Source organism: Coffea eugenioides, chromosome 6 (genome assembly GCF_003713205.1).
Source record: "Coffea eugenioides isolate CCC68of chromosome 6, Ceug_1.0, whole genome shotgun sequence".
Classification (NCBI taxonomy): domain Eukaryota; kingdom Viridiplantae; phylum Streptophyta; class Magnoliopsida; order Gentianales; family Rubiaceae; genus Coffea; species Coffea eugenioides.
In genome coordinates, this window is record NC_040040.1 from 55,773,180 (window position 1) to 55,797,312 (window position 24,133).

The 24,133-nt window shown below is 36.6% G+C and overlaps 1 protein-coding gene and 1 pseudogene across 1 annotated transcript; one reads left to right on the forward strand and one right to left on the reverse strand.

Annotated features, from left to right (window-relative positions):
* Positions 1-7,123: 7,123 nt before the first annotated feature.
* Positions 7,124-8,467, reverse strand: LOC113774484 (vinorine synthase-like). The gene has a single exon (XM_027319013.1). The coding sequence runs from the start codon at positions 8,465-8,467 to the stop codon at positions 7,124-7,126; it is 1,344 nt and encodes a 447-aa protein (XP_027174814.1).
* Positions 8,468-15,437: 6,970 nt separating this feature from the next.
* On the forward strand, positions 15,438-18,141 carry LOC113774485 (annotated as a pseudogene).
* The last annotated feature ends 5,992 nt before the right edge of the window (positions 18,142-24,133 follow it).

Consider the following 24,133-nt stretch of genomic DNA (forward strand, 5'->3'; position numbering starts at 1 on the left):
ATGAGGATCATGGTGTGGAACAGTCAAGGAGTGAGGAGCCCCTTGACAGTTCCCCAGCTGAGGGAGGTTAACAACCTCTCCTCTCCAAGTTTGATTTTTTTAAGTGAGACTAAGAATAGGAAACCAGTTCTTGACAGGATTGCTGTGAGACCCCGTAAATTTTCTCAGTTTCTAGGTTTTACTTTATTTAATTGCATGCTTTTCTGCATTTTCTTTATTAGAAAATTTTCTAGATAATCTTTATAAGTAAATATAGTTTTTAGATGATGTTTCTAGTATCGGTTACTTTTTTTGAGAAATTAAGGACGTATATCGGACGTGGGACCCGCTAGTGCGGAAAGTTCGGTAAAATTCGGCTAGTTAGGTTAAGTTTTGGATACTGGGTTTAATTTACCGGGTGTTATGAGATAATTAGAGGATACCATATGGATTAGAGTTGAGGAAACAAAGGGATATGCATGCATTAAATAGGGTGACAAGTGTCACCATATGATTAAGTCTTACTTTTGACCACTATTCACCTTTTACCAAATAAATCAAAAAAATTGACCCAAAAATCACCCAAAATTTGCAAGCTTGTGGCCGGCCCTCTCCAAGGAAGAAAGAAAGGAAAAGCTCTCCAATTTCTTGCTTCAATCTTGCTCAAATCCAACAAACCAACCGTTTAATCTTGCATTTACTCCATAAAAACCCTTAAGTGAGTGGTTGTGAGGTGATTAGTGAAGTTGTTTGGAGGATTAAGGTGCTAAGTTGCTCTTGTTCTTGGGTTGTTAAGGTGAGTAACTAAGGGACCTTTCTTGCAATTCAATAATGCTTAATTATTGACATGTGTGAGGTGAAGTGATGATTTTAGGTGTTGTTTCATGACTTTTGGTAGAATTTGGTGCATTTTCTATTTAATCATGATTTTTTCTATTTTCATATGATTAATATTGTGTGACCATGTATGATGGTTGGAAATGATCTAGAATGAAGCTAGAATGCGTAAATTGTGGTTGTTGCGGAAAATTTCCGCATTGAACGGAAAAATTCGGATTTAGGGTTTCAATTCAACCATTCTGCCTGGTACTGTTCCTCATAGTTAGAGGCCGAATTAGCCTTGGGTTAAAACATGAAAGTTGTAGGGAATGATATTTTATAGTTTCTGCAAAATTTCAGGCCAATCGGAGCAACGTAGCCTGTGAAAAGACTGAAATACCCCTGCTGCCCTGTTTCTGTCCGAACTTGGTAATCAGCTTTGGTAATTGGTTAGTTTGATTGGGAATACGATTGATTTGGTGGTTGATGTCTTCTTAAGAAATATATCCTGGTATCTTAGCTTTCGATGGCTTTGGAATCACTTGAATTGGACTTAGGTAGCCTGACTTATGATGATTTAACCAGAATGCGGTTTATTAACCTGTTTATGCAGTTCTGGTTTGGTATATTGATCTTTTGACCTAGTTTCACTACAAACTGGACTGAGTGGCCTTCTTCAACATTGTAGCCCTATCTTTTAGCTTCGAAACGGTGTATAGTATACATCCATCCGATACTCGTAGTGCCAGTTGTGCCCAATACGCTTAATGGCGTCAAAACTGTTTTTAGGTCTTAGAGCTTAACTTTCATTTCCGGATTTTCCTTAGCTTACTTTAGTACTTATACGTGCTAATGAAGCCTTATTTTCGGTAGTATGTGGAAATTGGTTTATAACTTGTAATCGAGTCTTATTGTGCCTATTTGAAATTTTAGGGCGTGACGGTGATTCAAGACGCTCTTTGGGCGGAAGTATATGAAATATCATTTGCTTGCTTGGTGAGTATACTACTCACTTGATTGTTTACAATGTGGCTTTGTTATATTTGAACTTGATGCCTTGAAGGCTTATTTGCACCGGTGAAACTGATTAAAGTGAGGGTGTACTTGATCGCCCTCACCCCTTTTGTATTATATATGACTGTTAACTGTGGTACTTGAATAGTACATGAAATACTGGATTGGGTGTCGTATGGACGAGTATCCAACGGCCATTACTGTTACTACTGAGCTCAACCCCATTGGTAGTCGATTGGATCGAGCCGGCGAGGGCTTGGTCGTGAAAATTGACGAGCCATGGGGACTGTTATATGGAATCCTGTAGTATGAGACTCTCGATTCCGGTATACTCGAGTATTACCAAATTTACACTGTTTGGAGTTCGGGCCCGGTAGGGGAATGTTGGGTGGAAGGAATGGAAGTAAAGTGGAGCCTACGGTTGGTTACTTTGTAAACATTGACGGAGGGTCAATGAAGTCCGATCAAGTATACAAGCGAGGAAAGGGGCTCTTGAGAGCCGTCCGTATCCTTTTACCCGTTTTGTTAATGTGTGATCTGGGTTTACTTCTTTATTGAACGCTTTATGCCTATATGAAATTGGTTGCTTGAGTGATAGTAACTCACTGGGCGTAAGCTCACTCTATTCCTTTTGTTTTCCTTACAGGAATATAAACACTTTTGGAAAGTCCATGAATGTTGGTTGCCGAGTTGAGCTTATGTGAATGAAATTTTGAATAGCTCTTTTTGAGCAAACTCTAAGCGCATTTTGATCCAACCAAAAATGTTGAGTTGTAATTTGCAAACCGTACTTGTATAAACTTGTTGGACAACTTGGGTATGCCCTTTTGGTATGTAAATGCTAAATTTCAAGATGTATATGTTTGATTGATGCTTGGTTGGATTTTGACGTGTCGTTACTATTCATGGCCGACTCTGTTTTCATTTTTTTTATTTTGTAATTTTGACTTGACTAAGCGCGCTTGTATGTTCGGAACGTGCTAGATCGCTTTACACTATCCCGTTATCCTGGCGAGAGTTGGGCAGGCAGTCCGCTAACCCCTTTGGTTCGCCTTAGAGGAAGGTGGGGCTGTCACAATAGCTAGGGGTCTCAGGTTTGATAATTCTGTAGTAGTTGAAGCTATGAATAGAGCAGGTGGCATGGCTTTGTTTTGGACTAAGGATACACACATTCTAGAAGTGAATACTACTGCCTTCACGATAGAGGCCAAAATTGAAGACAGTGACACTCAAATGATCTAGTGGTTTGTAGATTTATATGCCAGTTGTGATTAGATGATAAGGAGAGAGCAATGGAGGGTGCTCAGTAGGAGGAAAAGGTTATGGGGAGCGAGGTATTTGATAGCTGGGGACTTCAATGACATTTTGTCTAATGAGGAAAAGTAGGGAGGTGTAGTTATTGAGGAGAGGAGCTTTAGGGACTTCAGGGATTTCATTGATCAAAATAACTTAATAGATATTGGTTTTGAAGGTCAACCTTGGACGTGGAGCAATCACTGGAATGATGATAGTGAAATCAGGCAACGACTTGATAGGTGCCTATGTAGTGTCGATTGGTTCCAAGATTTGAGAAGGCAAAATGTCAACATTTAGACACTTTTACGTCTGACCACTACATGTTTATTCTAGACACTGTCCCGGCAACAAATAGGAAAAAAAAAGGTTCTATTTTGACAAGAGATGGCTTCAAAAGGATAGTATGCAACAAGTGGTTGAGAGAGCTTGGAATAAGAAGGAGCAAGGTTCTAAGATGTTCAAAATTACTAGAAAGATTAGGAATTGCAGAATTGAACTCTTGAAGTGGAGAAATTCTTTCCAAGCTAACTCTAGAAGTAAAATCAATGCTCTAAAGAAAGATTTGGAGGAAGCTAGGAATTCAGAGGCTGTGACTAGGAGGAAAAATCTGATTGACATTAAAGATAAGTTGAGCACTGCCTACAAGGAGGAAGAAAACTTTTGGAAATAAAAAGCTAGAATTAGTTGGCTTAGGGAGGGGGATAAGAACACTAAGTACTTCCATACCTATGTCAAGGGTAGGAGAGTGTGTAATAGAATCAGAAATTTGCAGAGAAATAATGGTTCTTGGACTAAGAATGAGGATGAGATAGTGAATGAAATTTCTGATTACTTTAAGGAGCTGTTCAGAAGTGGAGGGCGAGGTGACATGTTTGAAATCTTAGATGGTATTCCACACTCCATAACTCAGGAGATGAATGCTAACCCGACTAAAGCAGTAGAGGAGAAAGAAATTCAAGATGCTCTCTTTTCCATGAACCCTGAAAAAGCTACAGGACAAGATGGGATGACTCCACTATTTTTTCAGAGATTTTGGAGTACCATCAAGAGGGACATTATCTCAGCAATCCAAGCATTTTTCAGCTCAGGTTTCATGCTTAAATCCATTAACCATACGGTTATATCCCTTATTCCCAAAATCCAGCACCCCACCAACTTAAAGAATTTCAGGCCTATCAGTCTTTGTAGTGTGCTTTACAAAATCATCTCTAAAATTTTGGCTAACAGGTTAAAGACTGTCCTGGACAAATGCATAAGCAAGACCCAATCAGCCATTATCCCAGATAGACAGATCTTAGATAATGTAATTGTTGCTCATGAGTACATGCATTACCTAAAAAATAAAAGGCATGGGAAAGATGGCTGCATGGCAATCAAGTTAGATATGGCAAAAGCTTATGATAGGGTGGAGTGGCATTTTTTGCAGGCAATGATGGAAAAAATGGGTTTCTGCGATACATGGATTGATTAGATAAGTAGCTGCCTGACAACAGTCAATTATTCCTTCAATTGTAATGGAGAAGCTAAAGGGTTTGTTTCACCAGGAAGGGGCATTCGACAAGGAGATCCACTGTCTCCATACCTATTCTTAATATGTTCTAAGGGATTTTCCAATCTGCTAAGAAAAGCTGAAGAGAGCAAGAGGATCATAGGTGTGAAACTCAGCAGGCAAGGTCCACTACTCACCCATCTTTTCTTTGCAGATGACTCACTCATCTTTTGTAAAGCAAACAAGCAAGAGGCGGCTGAGATAATAAAAGTTCTAAAAGTCTATGAAACAGCTTCAAGCCAGCTGATTAACCTTGATAAATCTGCAGTTTTCTTTAGTAAAAAGATGGAATGTGAACAAAGAGGAGAGATATGTCAAGCTTTAGGAGGGATGATGGAAGCAAGGAAAGGGAAGTATTTGGGACTCCCTATGGTTATTTCCAGAACAAAGGATCAGATTTTTGGCTTTGTACGAGAAAGTATAAAAAGAAGACTTCAGAACTGGAAAAATAAATTCTTGAGCTTAGCTGGAAAAGAGGTCATGTTGAAGGCAGTTGCAATGGCCATGCCTACGTATGTAATGTCATGCTTCAAGCTGCCAAGGAAACTTTGCAAAGACATTAGTACTTTGATGTCTAATTTCTGGTGGGGTGAAACCGAGGGAAGAAATAAAATGCACTGGATAGCTTGGGACAAAATGGTAGCACACAAAAACGCATGTGGCCTTGGCTTCAAGGATTTGGAAGCCTTCAATAAAGCACTACTGGGCAAGTAGGTATGGAGGTTACTAACTAAGCCAAACCTTCTTGTCAGTAAGGTGTTAAAGGCTAAATATTTCCCTCAAGAATCCATTTTACAATGCACCCCTCCTAAGAACGCATCATGGATTTGGCAAGGATTAATGAGAGCAAGAGGTTTACTCGATGAAGGCTTGATCAGGAGAATTGGAAATGGTAGAAGCACGAGAATCTAGGACCACAAATAGATACCAAAGACACCCACGGGGAAGCCAACTATGTGCAGAACAAGTAACTGTGAGCTGGAAATGGTGGATGAGCTAATATGCCAGCAGAGATGGAACAAGAATATCATATTTAGCAACTTCAACAAAGAAGATGCTGAGAAGATCCTTCGTATCCCCCTAAGCCTATCTGGGAGGGAAGATAGCTTCTACTGGAAACCAAAAGCGGGAGGGGAGTATACAGTTGATTCAGGATATAAAAAGTTGATGGAGAAAGGTAGAAGCAGAACGAGGTGCAAATTGGAGGGAGCTGGATCAAGCATTTCAAAAGAAAGGCAACAAATGACTCAGATATGGAATACACTATGGAGGCTTAATATTAAGCATAAAATCAAACACTTCATCTGGAAGTGTATTAAAGGAGCCTTACTAGTCAGGGAGGCAGTGTGGAGACGAACAGGAATAGGTGATCCTATATGCTCAACTTGTGGTGAGGCACAGGAAACCATAAAACATCTGCTGCTCAACTGTTCCCATGCTATGGATATATGGAAATCAGCTCCCATTCAATGGGATGGAGCAACAGACCAGAAGGGAGATTTCAAGAGATGGTGGCTGCGAATTTCAGAAGCAAGGACTAGACCAGAAGGGAAGGATCATATTGGACTGACAGTAAATATACTGTGGCAGATATGGAAAGATAGGAATAAGAAGGAATTTGAGAGCTCAGCTAGATCAACACCAATGAGAATAGTAGACCGTGCGCATAAAGAATGGCTGGAACAAGGTGTAGAGCTTCAATAGGGAGATAGGAAGAGTACAGAAGAAACAATCCCTGCAAATGAACAACAAAGCCAGATCAATGGAAATTAAGGGGCTATAATTATAGAAGTGACAACAGCAAAGAAGCAAGAACAGAATGGCCTTGGAATAAGAGTCACAGTAAGAACAATAGCAAACACTAAAATTGCAGAATGGGTGCTGAAAGAGAGAAGCCTGGGGAGCAAAATTTTGGATGAAGCATTGGCATTAAAACTGGCTATGTGTAAAGCTGTGCACCAGCAGTGGAGAAAGGTACGACTCAACTTTTGCAACAAAGAACTATGGAAACAACTAATACAGCAACGACCAACAGATAGCAAGATGGCTACATTTGCTGGAGGATATTTTGAATCTGAAAAGATTGTTTTGCATGTGCTCTTTTGGATTGGAAAGGGAAGAAAATATGGTAGATAGTAGAAAATTGAGTGCAGATGCTTTAAGCGTAATTGTGGATGAGGAAAGAATTTTCCTCAGTGTTCTTTGAACACTTTTTGTACAGTTCCCTCGATCCGTTGCTCAAACATGTAACTTGTTCTTCCTTTCTGATAATGAAATTTCCTATCGTTTCGACAAAAAAAAAAAATGTAGTATATAACAACAAGCACAGTAAACTGACAGACAAGCAATTAAAAACCTTCGACAGTTAGCCTTCAACGGTTAATTTGCCAAATACTTTTTCAGATAAAACTCGAAAGCAAAAGATTTGTCTTGATCTAGACATTTTCAGTGCTTGAAACAGATTTTTCATGACATGGAGAAAATTGATCGGAGTTTGGCTTGAAATGAAGAAACATCAATAGTTGCTAGTGAAAGAAGCTCGTCCGGGAGCATAGCCATTTCATCCTCCACCATGGTAATCCATGCTTCGATCCCATCACCAGAATTTGTACTCATCAAGATTACACTATTCTTGATAGGGGGAGCTTTAATCCTCACTGAAATAGGTTTGCCAAAACCATAGTCCACTCCATATACCGGAAAACTGCACAAATTGGTGAAAAAACAATATGCCATTGGCTCCTTACCAAGCTGTTCCCCTGCAGCTTTTAAGATATCTAAAAAAGGCACTCCACTTTGAAGAATCTTTATATAATCATTGTTGATTATTCTAGTTGCATTCCTCAGGTGCCCAACTAGATCATCACAATATTCTTTATCATTATCATCTGTATCAGAAACTGCCATTAAAGCAGGAGTAGCAATTGGGAAGTTGCCAAATGCAAGCCGGTCAGAGGGCAAGTTCATTCTAGATCTCAAGTTCACGGCTTGGAATGCAAGAAAATTTGTTTTACGATTTTCCTTGGCCTGGGTAAGGAGGATGAAATGCTTCAATATAAAAGCCGTAACGGCTTCAACCAGAGTAGGATCCTTCACCGAACTTGCAGAGGTGACTGAGGAGGCAAATTTCTTGAGTGCTGCCAACTTTTTCTTGTCGAACACAAACCTTTTGGTCAGAAGAGTTTCTTTCTTTTCCCCTGATACAAAATCGATACTAGATATTGGAGAGTTTGCTGGAGGAAAAAGACGGCATCCTAATTTAAAATCAGGTTGCACAATTTCATCACCTTTGGCACGGCATGTGGCAGCCCAAGCATTCATGAATGTCGCACAGGACAATACGTCAGCTATCTTTTGTGACATGCATACCCCAATAGCTATTCCTCCGCATTCAAAGAAGCTGATTTTGATAGCTAATGGCAAGTCATTTTTGCCCAAAGCTTCATAAGGCTCTAAGGGGAGAAATTGGTTTGGATCCTCTGTTGTTTGGATTGCCTGTGAGAGATGAGCACGAACTCGAGCTTCTATAAATAAAGCTCCTAAGTCATCACAATCAACAGAAAGATTTCCATTGATCTTTCCTGCTAAAGGGTAGAATTTTGTCAAGATCTCTGATAAAGAATGTTTTAGATGCTGCGATATTTCGGCTTGATCGAAGCATGGGGAGGAGTTTTGATAGAATAAAACAGGAATTAGAGTAGAAGGTGAAAGTTGATCGAGGAAAGATAGTTTATGGTCTCTACTGGCGCGGGGTGTTGGAGATGATGGCTTGATCAACTCAATTGATGTCACCTCTATGTTGCCCACCATCTTGCTTGTTGCAATTCTTAGGTATTTCTTCAGGCCTCCAAATCCAGCAATATATATACCTTTGATTCTTTGAAGGCCTGATTTGTAATGGACTATCAGAATTGGAGAAGGAACTTCATATATGTCGAATAGAAAAGGTCATACTTTAAATCTCTTTTTGTCCCATTAATTCGATTGGAAATTGTCAATTATTTATTCTTCTGGTCTGCAATGCTTGTGGAACTTTTCTGTTTCAAATATGGGACCGTCATTTCCAGTTGTCATTTTGCCAAAATACTTGAGCTCCTAGGTAGTCAAATTCGGAAATGCCAAATATCAATCATACACAGGATACTACTTACTCGGTACAAGGTTGGGCATTTTTGGAATTATCTGTGACAATTACATTATACAACGCATGGACTAACACAACAAATAGAAAAATAATATGGTAAATATAGATATTAAGACATCCAGATGTAAACCTTGTATTAGTATCTCCATAAAAAAAGTTTTTTTTTATGCTATTAGTATTTATCTCTATTGTACCAGTACTGATATTAGATGATGCAATGCAATTACTGTTAGCAATTGCAGTGGTCCTTGATCTAGTCAAAAAATGAGATAAGGGGGAAAAGTATCAAAACATAATCAAGCACAGAAAATTGCAATAAGAGATATAAACTATGTTTTTGTGCTTTAAAAAGTCGTTTCTTTTTTTTTTTTTTTGTTCTAAATGAGAGGACTTGAAGCCAAGATCTCTTATTTACAACTCTTCCCTCCTTATCAGCCAACCTAACCCTCCCAAAAAGTGGTGTTAAAATTGCTAATTTTCTACTTTTGCATCTTGAAGATCATGATATGTACAACCATTTCTATTCAACTATGTTCTACTATTAAGGACAACCATCATGATTATCTTATTTTATGTTTGGATCCACTGAATGTGGCTTTGAAAATAGTGGAAGGTGCAAGCATAGTTAGACCAATTAGTACAATTTAACCATAATCAGGGGTGTCTAGGGCTCAAAACTTGGATATGACAGTTGGGATGGTGTAGGAGGGTGAAAAGAAAACAGAACAAAGAAAAAAGGTACAACTACTAAGGGCATCCACAATGCTATTACACCTTATGGAGTGTAATCCACATGCCATGTCAGCATTACACTTTCTCCTCTTTTATTACACTTTCACTCACAATGGATTACACTCCATAAGGTGTAATAGCATGGGTCCACAATTAAATCAAATATTTATTTTAATAATGCCTAACTCATATCCCATAAATAAAAAAGTAATTTTTAAAAATACTTTTGTTACTTTTAAAAAATAAAGTACTAACTTTCATTAAATTTTTTACCTTTTGAATTTTTTATTTTCTAAAAATGATATTATTAATTTTTAAGTTTGAATAATATATCTTTTTCTATCTCTCAAAAATAATATATTGTTATTTTTTCAAAAATAATTATGCAGAAAATTAAACAAATATTTGATACCTCAAATGCGAAGATATCATAATAATCCATACTTAATTAATAATTTGAAATGTAATTAGTTGAACTCCATAACATAATATTACATAATTTAAATCAAATAAAATACAAATAATAACAATGGGATTACAATAAAATGATTATGGGTCCCACAGTATCATGGATTACACGCATCATAATCTCCATGACACGGCGGTGTAATGGGGAGCCATTACACCCGCGTTGTGGATGCCCTAAGTACTAGTCACATCTGTAACGCATGATAAGTGTCTTGTTCACTTTTTGAATGATTTGCTTGTGGTTTTGAATCAAATGATATGTACAGATTCCTCAGAAGATAAAGACATATAGAGTGGGAATGCATGCATTAGTGAGGGAGCTAAAGAAATATTGCATGATGTTAAGCAGGATTAGATCGAACTCAATTGGGAAGTGGAATGTCACCTTCTTTGTTGATATGATTATACCAACATTGTGGTTAAGCAGGATTTTGGCAACATTTGCACATGCCAACTAGTAACCTGCTTGACTAATAAAGTTACCCTTTTGCTGACTTCACACAATGTATGATACCAGGTATAGATCCCATTTCATATTGAAATAAGTTAATGCGCAGTGTCCCAAAATGTAGGATTATTAAAGGTTCCATTTGGACCTATTTCATTAATCCAAATTAGTTTAATCAGGTCTGAATTTATATGTATTTCCAATTCTTAGATCCATCAATAATTAAGCATTGATATACTTGGATCGTACTAAATTTTAGTAGATTCAATTGAACTAGAAAAAGTATATTTGTTCATTGAATTAAAGCAAGGAAAGTAAATTTATTTTAGTAAATAGCCACAGTATTATTTCCATATTTTTGTTGACAATGTTCAACAAAATAGCTAAAATTATTGGCAGAGCGATTCCTATACTGCTAAAGTAAATTTGCTCTCTCAGAGGGAAATGCCACCTGGGCCAAAATCTTTTCTTATTGTGCGCTTGGTATATGGTTATAACAAATTGACTAGTTAAGAATTCCCCATGTCGAAACCAGTTTTCCTTCTTCTTTTTTTTTTTTTTTTTTTTGTTCATTTAAAGAAAGGAATGCCAACACATTGCTAACTCTTTGTTTTTACTCACCAAATTTTTTACTAACAATTGCTTTCATGTCCTCCCTTCCTCATATATTTACTCTCGCAACAAACACCGTAAAAGGACCAATAATAATAACCAATTTCCTGCTCGGCTCATGGCATGTAAAAGGACTTTTAGGCATCAGATTGCAGTAAATTTCATCTGACTCAAGATGCTCTGATTTATGCTATAGATACTATTGGATTGATACTAGTGTCAAGGGAATTAGAATATTAGGGTTCAGAAAGGAGGTATTTTAAGCGTTGCATCTCAGGACCAACCTTTTCTCTTAGTATTATCCTGTTCATTAAGAACCAAGATTGATGTTTACTGCTGCGCAATCCCAGAATTAAATAATAACAAGACCAATAAAGATTAGTATCATACTACAGATAGAGTTCAAATATCTTCAAGTACTTAAATCAACCGATTAGTATAAAATATGCTAGTAAAATACAACTCACTCTACAAGCAAGACGTGGTTGTCTTACAAGACAAATATCATTTGTCACAACAACCAAGTCTTTAAATTATATATTGACCAGACATATAATTTCTCTCAACAAACAAGTCTTGATATTTAAGTTAGGATTATGAATTAATCTTCCGTACATCATTAGCGCAAAGTCTTTTTTACATGAGTGGATTTGGATGCACACTGTATGCACAAAAGTAGAATTATAAATTTAGGGCTTGTTTGGCAAACAAATTTTTGGCCAAGTTTGTCTACTATAAGTTTTTTATCAACTTTAACTACAATAATCTCAAAAAACTTCTCAAAAATTTTAAACTATACACTTCAAAATATCCAAAAATTTACACACTTCAAAAAATTTTCCTATAATTTCTACAGTAAGTTACATTAAAGTTTTAAATAAACACTCAAAAAACTTATTTACCAAACAGGATCTTAAATGGACCATATGTATCATGTATTCACATTTGCTTGCATAAAGATATGTTTCCACTAAGTGTAGTCAATAATTCAAGAAAACCTTTGAAAAGTTAGAAAATGTTCGTGCTCAATAGTGAGTGCAAAGCATTTTTTTTGGGAGGGAGGGGCAGAGGAGCAGGGAAGAATGGGTTGGGTGGTATGGAGGGAGAAAATATAAGTGAGAAATCTTGAATTCGAGATCTCCCACTTATACTAAAAAACAAAGGGAGTGCAAAGCATTTCCATGTCTAACAGTGGAATGGTCAAGGAAAGCAAAATGCCTATGCCTGCATATTATGCATTAAGTCCGAATAGTTACACAAATTTTGTTCTGTAAAAGATAATGGTACAAACCTTTCAATTTGCAAAACCTCAAAAATTTTGTCGCGCAATTTTTGAGTTTGAGGACCATGCTTATATTAGTGAAAATTGTCAGACGAATATTATTTTTTTCCCCTGAATCTGCGGAAGGAGTACTTGCTAGGAGAGCCACCAACAAATTCGTCTGAGGTAACAGGCTAACTTTTTTTTTCTTTGGTAAATTTTCCTTCGAAAGGCAGTAAGGCATTGCTAATAAGCTGTCTTAACTTGTTTATGCATTTGACGTTTTGGGATGGTAGACCTCTTTTAAACGTTATCTAATATAATAATCAGCTAAAGTTCATACTTCAATCCTTAGCTAAATTACATTTTAGACCCTTAAACAATTCAAATACTAGGGGTGTTCATGAATCGGATAACCAATCCATTTACAATTTCGCTGACCCTAATCGCAGGTAGCAGTTCAGCAAAATCGTATTCCATATCCTAACCCTATTCAATTGCTTAATCGCTTACTGTTTAACCTACAAGATAAGGTCCGATATACAGGATAAGCTAATCCTCTTATACGTGTAGAATAAAAAGTAAAACATAATTAGATTAATGAAGAAAATAACAATAAAATAGTTGTCTAAATTAATAAAATATTTAGCCCTACAACTCTAAAAATACCACCAACAAGATAGAAAATCAAAACACAATAGATAATTAAAGTATAAAATATTCCAAACATTTATTTTGTTTTTGCTACTTCTTGAAAACTATTAGTTCATTTTTTATTATGGATGACAGATTGCTTTACAACAAAAAAATGTAAGCTCTAAAATTGAACACAAAATAAATAGTGTGGTGAAGTGGATAGAATTTATAAGAAAGAAAAAAGAATTTTGACGAAAGAGGAAAAAGTAGTAGAATAAATGAAATTAGTGACAACGATAATAGGAAACGGACAAAGTAAATGGAAGATAGGGTTAAATATACAAATTTATAAGATGTGAAAACAAAATGTATGATGGCATCGAGCTCACAACTTAAATTATTAGTAAATAATTATGGATTGAGATTTGGATATTGGTTATCTTAACCAACCTTGCATATGTGAGTAGGATCCGATAACTGCGATTTTTGAAAAATTGAAAACCACACTGATGGAGTCGCGCAAGCTGTCTAACCTACTCAAGGTGCTCAAGTCAATCCCGTGCACATCCCAGTGGATCCAATAACGTGTGCTCATACCAAGAAACTCCAACCAGTGATTCAATTGGATTCAATTGGCGTGCCTAGCGTGTATCAAAAAGGCTTTCGATGGGAATTTGCCTTTGGTCAATCTCATTCAAGTTGCGGATGTCGGAGGAGCGTGAAGTCCGAAATTTTCCAGCTTATAACTTAGTTAATTTGTCATTATTTTGGTTAATTAGTACATAAGAAACGGACCAGCTTTGGTCTTGCTTGGATCCACTACTTGTAGTATCTTAATGGGCTGGATTTGAGGTCCAAATACGCTGGTTATTGTTAGTCCAAGTTTAGTTAGGATTTCCGTGTGTCAAAGACATACAAAAACTTTGTTTGTTGGGAATGAAAGGTACGACATAATTTTCCAGCAAATTAACTTGAGAGAAACGTTCTCTTGGCTTTTCGATCACTCTTGAACACTTTAAAATTTCCTTTAGCGTTCATTACAGCTTATCAATCAAGAAATCACTCTTGATTGCGGCACCAACTATCTTCCTAGGGTTCACTCATTCGTTTGATTGTGAGTCAAAATCATATCAACATTTACAACTAAGGGGTTAGAGGAGTCTGTATAAGAATTCTGCTATCAAAATTGTGTCAATCACCAAGGTTTGGGGCTTATTTGTCGCGAGTTTGGTAACACCGATGGGGTTTGTATCACATACCCTAACATAATTTTCAATTAGGTTCGATTACCCTTTTTTAAAAATTATAAGTTGGTTACCCTATTTTTCGGTTTGAACCAATTCAACTTTCTCGAACACCCATTTTTTCAGTTCTTTTTTAGCACCCCAAACAGACACAACCCTATTTTAATCATTAAACTTCATTTCTATATAATTTATATTCTAAAGTGTGAAATTCATCCACTTTAGTTCTTAAATTTGAACTTTGGATTTTTTATCCCTAAATTATAATATTCATCTCATGAAATTGTCAAAACTAATGAAAGGGTAACCATGTGATGCTCAAACTTTAAAGACTGTAGTAGGATAGATTTCATATTTAGATAGTGAAGTTTCCAAAGGTGAAGTTTGAGGACTAAAATAAGATGGATTTCTTACTTTAAAGTGTAAAATGTCTAAAAATGAAGTTTAGGACTGAAGTGGAAGTGCATCTATAATTTAAGGATCTAAAGTGAAATTTAGCTTCAATTTTTTCTTGGAAGCCAATTAGACAAAACTTTAGATAAATTACTCCTAAGCCCCTTATGCTTCTGCATAATACCACATGACCCCTTAAGTTTCAAAATATTTAAATAATCCTTTATAATTTTATGTAAAGTTAAAGATGGATAGAAAGCATTTACACTTAGAGTAGGTAATTGATTGAGATGCACTCCAAAAGTGCGTGTGATAAATTATAATATCCACTTAACCCTCCATGAATTTGCATCTATCCATATAATCTATCAATGATTTCATGCAAAGTATTTGTATCCTTATTCAATTTAGTGCTTACTAATATTTCAACTAACAACGTTATAAAAACTTTTTTTTATCAAATTTCTGCTTTGTATAAAACTACAGGGGTGTTACATCAATATTTTTAGAACCTTAAGGGGTCATATGGTAATTATGCAAACGCACAAGAAAGCTATGAATAATTTACCCCAAAATTCTTCGGTTCAATTAGGCAATAGTGTTCAAGGTTGCAAAACCATATCTTTTGAGGCTTCATGGCATTGCAGATTCACGTGTTGCATAAATCTTATAGTATAGGACAAAGTAGTTGGCTAGCTGCTCTTTTCTTAGCTCCTATTTAGTTGATCCATTCAGCTTAGTCTTCGCAGTGTACTCAATCTACGGTAGGTTTAGATATCCTATTTTCAAGAAAAAGATGAAACCGTGAGATTTCCAGATTTCAGTTATCTATGGGGGAGACAATGAAAGAATCTAATACGTTTAGAATTTTGATGTTCCCATGGCTGGCTCACGGCCACATCTCTCCTTTCATAGAACTATCAAAGAGACTAGCCAAAAACAAATTCAAAATATACTTCTGTTCAACTGAGATCAACCTGAACTTCATCAAGGAAAGTAAAAGCTTTGATGAGAACTCCTCTGATCATTCAATTGAATTAGTACGACTTGATTTGCCAGATTTCCCCGAACTCCCTCCACACTATCACACCACCAAAAACCTCCCACCCCATCTCACCTCAGCCCTCAAGCTTGCTTTTCGTATGTCAAAAACCAGCTTCAGCAACATCCTCAACACTTTGAAACCTGATTTGCTAATCTACGATGTTCTCCAATCATGGGCAGCAGAGCTGGCTGCTTTTAATAGTATCCCTTCAGTTCTTTTCTTAATCATAGGAGCAGCAAACATTTCTTTCTTCTATCATGGCACTAATTGTCGAGTCTCCGGTACTAATGAGACTTACCCTTTCTCAGAAATATTCTTCAGGGACTATGAAATGAAGAAGATTATAGCCACGTACCAAGAACTGACAAAACTTGAATCTGAAGAAGCTGAAGTTTTCAAATGTTTTGAACTGTCTTCTGATATTGTTTTGGTGAAAAGCTGGACAGAAATTGAGGGGAGATATATTGATCACTTATCTTTATGTTCCGGGAAGAAGGTGGTATCTGTTGGTCCTCTTAATAACCAAGATGATGATACCAAGGAGGAGGAGGAGCAGGAGGATAATTCCCATATCATCAAATTTCTGAATAGTAAAGATGAATCATCAGTGGTTTATGTTTCTTTTGGAAGTGAATACTTCTTGTCAAAAGAAGAAAGGGAAGAGATAGCATATGGGCTGGAGCTGAGTAATGCTAACTTCATATGGCTAGTTAGATTTCCCATGGGACATGCCGTTGCCCTTGAAGAAGCATTACCGGAAGGGTTTCTTCATAGGGTGAAAGAGAGAGGAATAGTGGTGGATGGATGGGCACCTCAGGCAAAAATTCTTCAGCATTCAAATACTGGTGGTTTTTTGAGTCATTGTGGATGAGGCTCTGTGATGGAAAGCATTTACGATGGGGTGCCATTGTTAGCGTTGCCCATGCAGCATGATCAACCTCTTAATGCTAGACTTGTGGTGGACGTTGGCTTTGGTATTGAGATTTTGAGGGATGAAGATGTGCAGATAAAGAGAGAAGAGGTCGCTAAAGTCATAAACATGGTGGTTGTGGAGAAGACAAAAGCAGGAGAATTATTGACGCAAAAAGCCAGAGAAAGGGTGAATTCTTAGTTTATGATGAAAAAAAAAAGTCATTCTACAACTGGGGCAGTTTTTGCAGGTTTTTCTACAAATAGGGTGTTCGCATTCCAGGAATGCGAAGTCACTGCAGTGAGCTTTCCGTGAAATTTCTTTTTCTTTTCCTTTTCAACTACCAAACAAATAACATGCACTTCATAAAAATAACTTATATAATTTTTTAAAATAACATCGCGTTATGAAATTTCTAAAATTACAGTTGAAATTGTAACAGATATTAATGACTATTAACTATTACATTCTTATAACTAATATTCATCGGTGTCAACAAATAAATACGATTCATTAATAACAAAGGAAAATTAGAATTTGATAAAAAAAATTTATTTCATAAAAAAGGAAAAAAAGTTAGTATTTTTTTCATAAAATATAGTCAACACCTTACATGTTAACAATTTCATTCTATTTTTACATTGATATATGAAATAGATAGAAAGAACTATGCATGTGTACTTTTTCCACCATTTAAATGTATTATAATAACTGTACAATTACCAATTTTTTTTAATATAAAAGAAATATGATTTTTTTTAGAGCACATATTTGATGACTTTAGGCACGTGCAAGTTTTAAAATAAAAAAAATTTATTCCTCTGCTAATTACAGATTTTTAAATAACATTTCTCCTAAATATAAGATTTTAGTAGAGCTTTTAAAATAAGATTTTACTACCGATAGCATTTTAGTAAAGGCAAATTCTACAAAACAAACAACATTTACAGTTAATTTTACATTTTTTTGGGAGCTCGTAAATTTCATTTTAAATTTTTTTTTCTAGCAAGTTTGAATTTAATTTTCTGAAAGTCATACTTATAAATGCGAAATCTAACAAAAAAATTAAATACCATTTTTGGAGGTCAAATTTATCAAATGCGAGCTATTTGAAGAATTTTTAAAAAAAACATTTAGGAGCTCGCATTTAGCTCTTACTATTTTCTGGAAAAAATTCTCTAGCTTCCAAAAAAAAAGCAAAAAAATTTAAATTATACTTAAGCTCGCATTCGCGGAATGCGAGCTCTATAAGTAGAGCTCGCATTCCGCGAATGCGAGCTCAATAGAGCTGTGCTCAATAAGTAGAGCTCGCATTCCGGGAATGCGAGCTCAATAGAGTTGTGCTCAATAAGTAGAGCTCGCATTCCGGGAATGCGAGCTCAATAGAGCTGAGCTCGCATTCACGGAATGCGAAGACCCCCCTACGGAATATCCCACCAAAATCACCCCTTTTGTAGAATTTTTTTAAAATTCATCGCAAAATTGGAAATTTCTCGCCAGAGAAATGAGTAACAACTTGAGAGAAGAAGGAGAAGAAGAGTGGAATGAAGCAGTAGGAAAAGTCAGGAATTTATGCAGAAAGAACGTGTAGCAGAAGTGTTGAATCTGAGAATTGATCATATTAATGTACCTTAATGTTTATGATATGAATTGAATATTTTTAAGACGGATACTGTATTGGAATATTGCTCCACAAACTGGAATCAGGATCTATCTGGTGCATGATTTTCTTGTTGCATGTACTTGATCTACAACATCCTTACAACTTTTTGATCAATATTTTTTCTTTTCGGTTTTCTCGAGCCAATTATACTAGGTGTCTTTATTACGCATTTAGAATCCGCTGACTCTATTGTAAAGCATTTGATTCTTTATGTCAATAAAAATAATTTTATGTATATATATTAGGCAGACTAATTAATTTTCATTAGAGTTTAAGGAATCGAGTGCCAAGTACCAAAGCATGGTCATTTTTTAATAACATTAGTCTTAGTAGCTTATTCATGTAACTTCTTACTTTGAGTGAATAAATTTTAGATTGCTACGTTCTTCTCATCTATTACCTGATTAGGAGAAGAAGAATAAGGATACATGTACTTGGTGACACATATGCTCCCTACACTTACGAGCACACGAATTTGTAGTGTACCTTTACCAGATTTAGTAATACTAAGAAACTTTTTTTTTACTCTTTTTTTAAGGGGATTTCATTACTCAAATTCCGGTTTGGCTTTTAATATCATTTGCCGTTTCTACTGGCATCCAAATATCGAAGAAAAACACTGTTGGAAAATGGAAATTTAGACAAATGAAACCCTTTTCTTTCTTCTATTCAAGGAACACTCTTGGGCTTTACAAGAATATACAAAACGGGGTGTGTCCATTAAGTTGGGCCTGTGCACCATGACAACAAAAATCCCCAGAATTGACAAGATGCACAATGGCCCAATGGACAATCTACACCTAAAAGTTTCTTTGGATTCCATTAACACAGAAACAAACATTTAACACGATAATAAATTAAATGGGCGGTACTGTTACTTTTGTGATTTGGACATCCTTTTTAGTAGAATTGCAGTAGGCGTCTTGGTCCAATTGATTGTGAGCTTTGCAGTAAATTTCATGTTTTCTTAGCACAAATGCATCATTGCAGTTTAATGGAAATTCTACTTTGCACTTTTAAACTTTCTCACTTGTCACTTTATTCCTCAAATTTAATGAATTTAGAGTACTTTTGCGCCGTAAACTCTTTGACTTCTTCCACTGTGGTCCCGTTATTTGTGATCCACAGGATGTTAGTTTTCTGTAATCATTAATAATTGGATCAAAGTGCAATGGATTAAAGAATTTGAGGTGTAAAGTCTCTCATAATAAAGCATGGGCGCAAAGGGAATATGTGCACCCAGTTTATGGTTTTCTAATGAGTTGCCTTTTTTGTTGTTATTAGCGACGATGTCAATTGAACTTTATGACCTGGATTTTGACAAGTTCAAACTAAACTCACAAAAAAAAAAGTTAAAGAATTGGGCTTTTAGACTTTAAGGTTCAGGCTCATCTAATGAGGTTTATATCCGACGCATAAATATATTAGAATTGAAGCTCATTTCACGTTCAACCCCAATCCATAAGTAACTAGTGTGAATACCCGTACTACGCACGGTACTTACGTTATTGAAATAAATTAAAGATTATACCAACATAATTTGAAATTAAAAAATTATACCAACATAATTAAAATTTAAGATTTGTCTAACAATAGTTCAAAAGGTAAAATACAGAAAACCTCCTTGTAGTTTGACTAATTGACACGCTACTTCCTCATTATTTAAAAATGCCCACACTACCCCCTCGTGCTTTGGATTAGAGTGGAATTACGCTTTTTGACCTGCTGTGAACCGGTAGTCTGTCTATTACTAATTTTTTTTCTTTTTTTATTTTATTTTCCTTTCCTTTCCTTTTTTTGTCTTTTCTTTTCTATTCTTCCTCTCCTTCTTCCTCCATTTCACATTCTCCACAACTCACAATATCGAAGCATGCTTGGGAGGTCTCCGACGAGTCTTTTCAGGTGGTGGTTTCCCAAAAGCACTGCAAGTGCAAAATCCACATGCCGAAACCTTCAGAGACGGTGGCTCTATCGCCGGAGACACCCTACCAGTGCGATAACGGGGTCCGCCGCCGTTGGATCGTGTGACAGCCCCACCTTCCCTTAAGGCGAACCAAATGGTTCGGCGGACCGCTTGCCCAACTCTTGGCAAGACTCGATCACTCTATTCAGATAAAATAAGACAAAACCTCGAGGAAAAGTAAAACAAAACCAATTCCCAAACTTGAAACGCTTACTTACATTCATTTCTATCTCAAAAGTAATACAATCCCAAATGTACAAAAGCTTTAGGTTCCCAATACTTCCAACCCTGCACTAGAGCGAGTATAATTGCAAAAGATAACTTCAAAAGGACTAGGCTATGCTATTCTATACAAGTCTCTCGCCCTTGCTCGCATCCCCTGTAAGGAAAACAAAACTAACGGAATGAGCTAAAAGCCCAGTAAGGTTCCAGACACATAAACAAACAATGAGTTCAATACATTAACCATAGATAGCAAGTAATTCCAGAAACATGACCATATAAAGCAATAATAACATTCATTAAAAGGATACGTGCTCACATGGAGCCATTCATTCTCCTTTCATTTCCTTATTCCTCCATTCGTTTGAAAATGCATTTTGATAAGTAAACCCTTCATTTGCATTGACAATCGTTCATTCATTTCATTCACCCACTCCTGGACGTTGGCCAGGCTCCACCAGACTACAAGATAATACTCGAGTATACCAATCATTCACCCAGGGTTACCAAATCGCCCGACCGAGTCCGCTTTTGGCTCGAGTCGATCGGTAACGAAGGGCAGGGCCCAGTTCAGCCATCAGGCTTACATTCATGCACATATAATCATTCAATCATTGTAAATTTCACATTCATTTAGGTCGAATGCGATAAAGTACACACTCGCCTAGAAAACTCTTTTTCAGCAATCATTGAAAACATCTAACATGTTACCATTCATTCATAACAAGTCATATAATCAAGAACAAGCCACATAGTCAATGAAATTATAACAAACAAGGAACACTCATCTATTTACGCAAAATAACGTCCAAAGTGTTCTTTCGGGTATTACCCTTAATCACCAAGGAACCCTAATATAATCAAAAGAACACATTATGCTTCAACTATCAAAGATTTAAGTGATTCAAAGAAAATTCGAATACGTACTAGTACAAAATATAAATATGATTTTGATAGTGAGAAGAGTACAGTGAAACCAAAGGACATAAGTAAAATATTTGTAAAACTTATACTCACTCGTAAAACTTTAAAATCTCCATTTGAATCGAAGTGACAAAGAAAACGTATTTCTATTAGTCGTAAATTTCATTTTTTCCAAGGGTACAAGTTTCGGCTAAGTTCTAACTTATATATCTCGATAAAAGAAGACGCCAATATCCTAGATGGTTCAAGTGGTATTCGCTCTCAAATCTTGCTCAAGTCGCAAGTATATCTACCTAGCCCTCGAGCGTAAATTTGGGCAGCACGCCCTTTGTATTTACCTATTTTCCAATAATTTATGGCTTCATTCTTTTCCTCAATCAATCCCAAAGTCACACACAAAATAATCTCATTTCAATAGCCATTCAATAGGCTCAAGTCATACAAGTACAAAATCAAGCTAAGGACATGTACGGAAATGAAAGACAGATTTGATGTTGTTTTGTGTAACGGACACAACCGAAGCTACGCTTATTGGATTGAGGTGAAATTTATACCGTTTCGAAGCTAAGACAGAGGGCTACAATTTTGATGAAAACCACTTAGTCCAGTTTCTAGTGTATCCAAGTCATATTCCCAATTTACAGAACCGGATTCCTACCAATAGGCTAGTTAACTGCAGTACATTCAAATGGCCATAACTCAAACTACCAAAGTCCGATTAAGGCGTTCTCAGGGGCGTTGGAAAGCTAAGACATAGTACTACGACTTTCATGTTTTGGCTAAATACTAGTTCAGTACATATCATGGTGGAAAAGACACCACCAGATTGGTGAAATATTCAAAACTGATCACTGGATTCACCTAGGGCAGTCAGGGTATTTCAGTCTTTTCATAGACTACGTTGCTCCGATTGAGCTGAAAATTTACAGAAACCTATAAAACATTATTCTCTACAACTTTCATGTTTTATACTAAGCCTAATTTGGCCTCTAACATGGTGAACTAGAACCAGGCAGAACAGGGAGCATACTAACTTCAATTCTGGAAATTTGCTAGAATCAAGGTATAAGTCACATTTCTAGCTTAAAACCATCACTACCACCTCATATACAAGCTTATACACATCATATACCATCCACACAATAAGTATGATAAGTGACTCATTCAAACCCTAACTCAAATTCATCACCCCCAACCATCCAAAATCATTTGATATAAGCATTACAAGCACCCTTGAACCACAAATAAGCTAACAACAAATCTAGTATTAAAAGTAAAGAGAGATTTTTTGGCAAGATACCTTAAAACCACAAGAAGGTAGTGGTTTAGTCTTTCCTTTTCCAAAACAACTCCACCAAAACCATCAAGCTTCCTAGTTGAGCACTTGTATGGAATAGATTCAAGTTTGGTTGGCTAGATCACAAGATTTGAGCAAGTTTGGAAGCTAAAATTGAAGAGCTCTTCCTTTTGTTTTCTCCTCAAGAGCAGCCGGCCAAGACAAGGAAATATGAGAGAAAATTGGTCAAAAATTGGTTTTAGTAAAGGTAATGAATAGTAAGTCAAAAGCCATCCTCTAACCGGTTTGCGACACGTGGCACCTTGAATGTTTTAAACTTATCTTCTCACTTCCAATGATTCATGTATCTAGCTAACCTCTAATCATTTTCTAACACCTTGTAAAATAATAACACTTAGCACAAAAATCACTAAGTCACCAAAATTATATCGCACTAGCGGGTCCCACGTCTATAACGCACTTCAAATTAACGTACACTAACTCATATGATTTTAAAATTGTACTTATAAAAATGCATAGAAAATTTAATATTGCCAAGGAAAGTATAAAATGTAGGCAAAGAAATAAAATAATGCTGAGAAAATGTGAAAATTTTTTGGTTCTCACAGATCGGCTCCTCTCAGTCGATCCAACAACGGTTCTTGGTGACACCCGGGAGGCGGCGACCTCTTCTTTGGCTTCTTGCTAGCCTTGGGGTTGGGTTCTTGCTGGCCCTATATAACTGCAGGCAAAATTGCTGCATCAATTGCATTGGAGAGTCATTGGCAGGTAGTCCTCGCCTTTATTTGCAGGTTTTTGGGGGATCGGAGATTTTAGTTTAGAATCTTCTTTCAATTCTTTGCTAAGATGAAGCTCTCTTTCTCCCTCTCCTCAAAGCCCCAAAATTCGACCCTCGAGAAACCCTCTGCCGCAGCTACCGACGATAGAGAGTCAAAAGAATTCGTTACTGAATTCGACTCCTCCAAGGCCCCAACCGCAAAAAATAGGGATAATCGGGTAATTCCTCCTAAGCCTAACAAATGGAGGTCGACTAAGAAGATGAAGAACCTCGAGCTCCCACTCCAATCTGATGCTCAAGAGCAACCGATGCTCCAATTTGAAGTTGTTGAATCTGGCCCGTCTGACCCAACTTCTGAGAGTATGTCCTACGACCTTAATCTGCGTAATTCGGGTAATGGGGCGCTGCTATTGCCGCGCTGCGTAATTCTTTTCTTCTTTTTCCTTTCGCCGCTATTGCTGCCATTGCTGCTGCCACTTTGTTTGCCATTACTGCCACCATCACCTACCACGAAACTTTCAGCAACCCAAGAGACATAAATTGCCGCTGCCACTTTGTTAGCCATTGCAACGAAGTTCCGAATTCAACAATGCTAGAGAGTTGCGTGAATGATGGAGATCAAGGTTTACGAACCCCGGATAAAATTGGATGAAGATGAATTGATTTATCAAATCAAGCCAGACTAAATTGACAGTGGAAGTGCCCAGATTTTTGGGATTCTTTGGGCAGCAAGGTC